General features: G+C 44.3%; 1 protein-coding gene across 3 annotated transcripts; it reads right to left on the minus strand.

The window, feature by feature from the left end:
* Positions 1–242: 242 nt before the first annotated feature.
* On the minus strand, positions 243–4775 carry LOC119326809 (DNA mismatch repair protein Msh6-like). 3 transcript variants are annotated; one of them, XM_037600410.1, is made up of 8 exons: positions 4596–4775; positions 3361–3526; positions 2873–2958; positions 2728–2770; positions 2022–2078; positions 1877–1934; positions 820–1535; positions 243–738 (listed from the first exon to the last, which is right to left on the minus strand). In XM_037600410.1, exons 2-8 carry the CDS (start codon positions 3508–3510, stop codon positions 703–705), a joined length of 1146 nt encoding a protein of 381 aa, XP_037456307.1. In that variant the 5' UTR covers positions 3511–3526; positions 4596–4775; the 3' UTR covers positions 243–702. The 3 variants fall into 3 exon arrangements, with proteins under 3 accessions (XP_037456307.1, XP_037456305.1, XP_037456306.1); XM_037600408.1 differs by having other exon boundaries at positions 243–743; positions 4596–4750; XM_037600409.1 differs by lacking the exon at positions 4596–4775 and adding an exon at positions 4452–4554 and having other exon boundaries at positions 243–743.
* Between the last annotated feature and the right edge of the window lie 569 nt (positions 4776–5344).

Consider the following 5344-nt stretch of genomic DNA (forward strand, 5'->3'; position numbering starts at 1 on the left):
GGCGACACAGGTTTGTGCATACGCTGCCCAATTCGGCTGGTTCTTCCATCGTTAAATCTAGAGAAAGGAACTACAGAAATACCGGCTTAAAAGGCCAGAGCCCTGCGACTTCTGAAAACAAAATATCTGGACATGTTTTGATGTCATGTCAGATACATCCGTAAATCTAATCTAAGACGACTAATTTAGGACGGAGGCAATACTTTTGTAAAAATAGCACATTACAGTCCACGAATCAGATGGAAAATCAACATGGAGAGAATGTCCACGGCTCATACAACATGCTAACTGAAGATAACCTCAGCATTGGGTCATTCATGCCACCGCATCGATCACAACAGATCCTTCCTAGCACCAACCGGAAATAATCCAAGTCGCGACTTAATATCTTAACAACCAATTTGGTACAGCGCTGAGCGACTGCGGCTCGCATTTGCGCTGATACAGATAGAACTAACTGTGCGCTTACTTACGCAGCAGCTATGTCCGGCCAAGTCTTCCGTAACCAAGAACAGAAATTGGCACTTGTAAACTACTAGTAGGTAGATCAGGTAGGCACCATAACTAGGGTTTCCATACAGAACCAATGGTGTGCTTACAAAATATCATCAACGGGCGGCTGCAGCAGAACCCTTCATGTCGAACGGAGATCCCAGCGGAGCGATCAGGCCCAGGCTCTGCATGATCTTGATCTGGCGCGCGCTATGCTGCTCCGATCCCCCCGTTGCCGCCGTGCCCCTGCTCTGGTGGAGTTTGGTCAAATCAGTGTGCGAAATTCATTCAGACAATCATATTCATGAGTGTAGAGTGTCTACTTACAGGAGAAGAGTTGGGATCTTTGGTCTCTGGCTTTGCCGCCTTCCCCTTTCTAGGTTTCTTCTTCGCAGCACGGCTTGAGTCAGCCTCCAGCCCACTGGCGGCCCGCTTGGTGCTTAGTCCACCCTCTGTCTCAGTAGTAGCAGCAGCACCCTGAGTCGCCTTTGCCTCGGTAGCTTCACAGATTCCAAAGATCACTTCATCCACATACGCCATTTCAGCAGCAAGCTGCCTGTCTATGACATCCCCCAACAGTATATCCCTGACCATAGCTTTTATCTTCCGGTGGGTTCCTTCAACCGTCGAACCAGTTTTGTGCTGGCTTCGATTCACTGATGTCATGTCTCCTGCTTCAGCTGCATTTTTACTTGCGCTTGTATCATGGAGTTGTGGTGTGCTGTCCTCCGCCGCATCTGAATATTCCTTCAGATTGGTACGGCCCGATCGCTTTGAGGATCCTTCCTTTTTGGCCACCGATGCTCCTGATGATGCCTTCTTGCCACTCTTTTTATCTCGCACAGCAGAAGCTTGCTTGGGTGTCTTATCTCTTAAACCTTCAGCAGATTCTATACTCAAAGCTTTGTCAAGAGCACTTGCTTGTCTCACACCTTTCTGCTTTTTTGCTTTCTGAACAGCACCTCCACCTTTTGCATTGCTCCGAACTTCTTGGTCCTGCTCTAAGTCTTCTTGCTTTCTGACTTTCTTAGTAGACGTCTTGGCTGTGGCCAACATGGTCAGACCATATGAAAATAGAAAATTAGAAACGTAGCAATTAAAGAAAAAAATATTTGTATCATTGATAGCAAGGCGATTTAAAACTTGATCAGGGAAATAAAACCGCACAGGTGATAATTTAGCATACTGACACTGATACTGCTCCTAGAACATGTTACCTAATCATACCATTCTGGAAAGATACACAAACGGTAACATATCACAGTTAACATAAACCACTAATGAAGAGGGATAACATGAATGATCAAATCACAAGGACCACCATGATCAATACAAAGAACGTGTTTTTCTGCATATATTCTCCAGGCAAAAAACACAAATTCACCTTTTGTGTTGACAGCTTCCTCCTCATCATCACTGGGCGACTTAAAATGAGATAGCTCCTGCATTTGTAAAATTAAACATGGATCTCAACAGCCTCTACCAAACTGTGATTCATAAAATGTTCAAAGTAAAGGTGATTGCCCTACCTTCTGAAGCACCTCATGGAATGCTTCCATGGCTGTCTTATTTTCTTCCTTCAGAAACTGCATACAATGAGCTCATATGAGAAATATTTAAAATTCAAAATGGTCATGGTTGGATATCGTTCATGCGTGAAAAGACAAAAACAACTTATTTTCTTGGAAGTTAAATAACAAAAGCAGTTTATAGTTTATACAGTGCATAAGTATTGACGCTGGGTGAGGATTCGATTGATATTGGCCGGTTTAGGTAGAAAAAACAAGTAAGACAATTACTAACTAGAAAAATACTCATTCGATCAGCTAAGTTAGTTTATTAGTTATTATGCAACAATGATAAAATAAAATAAATGCTTTACCTGTACAATCCTAAAACATATATGTGTGAGTCGTGCTATTGGTACATTCTGTTAGTTAGAACAAAGCATATTACAATTCAGAACAATTGTTAGAATTTCATTATCAACATATGCAATATTATATAATCTATCAAGTGTTTGTGAATGTATGTCCGTCAATTCAGCCTTTTGGTTATATCAGTTTCCTGAAGTTAAAAACCTGAGGAAACCAAAATTGCCATAATGATTGAAGTTGTTGCCTTGTTGGTTATTTTTGTGTTTCAGCTGATTTAAGTTTATTTTATACACTTCAGTCAGTTACCACTACTCCGTATTAGCATCCTCATGAGCTGTAGGGTAGAAGATGTGCATACCATTTCAAATTCCATGTTAGACTTCCATGGTTCAACATACAAGCTGAAAATAAAATAGTGAAAACAATTACCTTTATCGTAAAGATTATCAGTTTATCACCACTAGAAAGAAAAGAAAGGCTTCACATGTTATTAGGACCCTTACTCTAGGCATGTGCCATACAGTCGAACCAGAGCATCATGGCTGGTCTTCTTCTTGGCCTTGCTACTGGCACATGCTTCATCAATGACCTTGAATTCAGAAACAGAAGTGGTCTAAATATGTGCATGGGAAGCTAGGATGAAGAACATAACAGTTGGGAAAACTCTGAAATGTTTTGTCTTTGCATCATACAAGTACAAAGGTTGTGGCATTGGCACTTGAGACTTGACCAAACTATCTTACTCATACATGATCCATATAATTGCTCTACTACAGATGCAACCATCTGCCAGTGTTCAATTTAAGCTGATGCGCAATGCAACAAGCATATTCACTGGCATCTACAATCATTTTAGAACCATACTGGCATCGAGTGCAGCAACAAAATGGTTCAACATGTTGGGGTAATCTAAATTGCTGAACCGTAGCAAAGCAAAAGGTATTTAGCTAGTTGAAGTATATGAAGTGCTCAGAAGGTGTATGCATCATACCTGGGCTGGCCACCATGAGGAGCCATCATGCTTAACCCATGTTATATCTCCTAAACGGAAATTCTGCCTTTGGTTAAGTTCTGGAAGTTCAGAACTTGATGTGCATGCAGCCATGACACCATGACTTTTCTCTGCACTTCTCTTCACCATAATGACCAATTCAGACCTGCAACAGCATTAAACAAGAAATGTTAGTATTGATATTGCCCACTCTGACTGCTTGTTAGCTTGACAGAAAGCTATTCGACCAAAAGATTAACTTAAATTCACTGTTATAGAAAGCAGACACGTAGCCTGAAGTGTTAGGCACCAACAACCGCCTGCCTGGCAGTTAACACCTGAAATCATCTGCAAGGAGTAGTATGGCAGGTGCAATAACCCACCAATTACTCAAACAAGGCTAAAGCTCATTCCGTGGTATGGTTTTTCAACACCAACATCAGATCACACCATCATTGCCATGTGACATGTGCAATTAGCCAATTAGCGAATCAGAGCATCAGACTCGCCCTGCAGATCTCTTAAATGGGATGTGGCCTCCTTCCTCTCACCGAAGCTTAAACACTTGCTTAGTATTATCATCCCTAAAAGAGCACTTGCTTCCACACGTTTATTTGCACTTTAACACAAATGACACATTTACAGGTGGCCCCAAACCCCACGTGTCAGACAAAGGCGTGTCACTTTGTCAAATTCCTCGTTCTTCACATAACAAAATCAGTTAACCCCTTCACTAAAAAAAAATCAATTAACCCTTTTTACCCGGCCAAGGAAAAGGCAACTTTGGCCCTTCTTTCCGTTGTTCCAGCACACAGCATAGACAGATAGGAGGCGGAGAGCTTTCGCTCTTTGCAGTTTGCACGCACACGGCGCTCCCTGGGATAATGGCTTGACCGATGCTAGCAAAAATCGGTTAGTTCGCACATAATGTGGTCCATCGCGCCTCTCCCCTCCCAAACCCCCACCTCGACAGCAACCCTATTTCATCTCACGAACAAAACCTAGGGTTCGTTCGTACGACGCAAACCGGGGACCAAAACCTACGATCTGGCAAACGGATGGGACGAGCGGCGAGATGGTGCGGGGGTAACCTCGCTGGCAGCCGCCGCCGCCTTGAATCGCCGCCGGTCGCCGGGCTGGAGGGGGTCCCGCAGCGAAAAGGGGGAGCGGGTGGGCGCGGCGAACAGCGAGGGAGCGGGAGAAGAATGCAGAGGGGGTGGGACGAAGGGAAGCACCTCGCTGCAGGACGCCGCGCGGTCGCCGGCCGGAGTGGCCGGAGTGGTGGAGCAGGCTGCCCCGCTCTCCCTGGCGACGGCGAGGCTGCACTGGGAGGAGAGGTCGAGGGTTCGAGTGTGAATGGAGAGGCGAGCTGAGGGAGCTCGGGTTTGATTATTGCCTCTGGGGGCAAATGGGTCTTTTTGGTTTCATTCACACTCTCGACTGTGGGGGCAGACAGGCTGGCATGGCAAGGGAGCTAAATTATTTCTTCTCTCTCTCTCTTTTCTTTTTGCGGGTCAAAAAAAATACTCTCCTCTCACGGTCTTCACGTGCTAGGCAGTCAAATCTTAGAGCATCTTCATTTAAAAAAAAAAATCTTGGGGCATCTACCGCCGGTTTTGTTAAATTTGACCTCATAGACCGCGCCAGACAGCCCCTCATGTATTATGCATAACCACACATCTTAAATTCATATAAATACATGCACGTCCATTACATATGTGAATGTCGCATTATTACAGCTTCACGAAACTCCGAATGCCCTCTTCACATCCTTCCTAACTGCCTCTTGTATTGTTGAAAGTGACTTTGTTTGTTGCCTCGGGGTTCAACTATGGTCTTCACAAATGTCGTCCACTAAAGATATATACCACCGACAAGATAGTACCCCATGTTGTAGTCGCGGCGTTGGCAGTGTGGTTGTGTGGTGGCGATTTCGCATTACAAAGTCTCCTGAATACGGGAGATCGCTGAAACACATTGATGT

The sequence above is a fragment of the Triticum dicoccoides genome, chromosome 6B (genome assembly GCF_002162155.2).
Source record: "Triticum dicoccoides isolate Atlit2015 ecotype Zavitan chromosome 6B, WEW_v2.0, whole genome shotgun sequence".
In the NCBI taxonomy this organism is placed as follows: Eukaryota; Viridiplantae; Streptophyta; class Magnoliopsida; order Poales; family Poaceae; genus Triticum; species Triticum dicoccoides.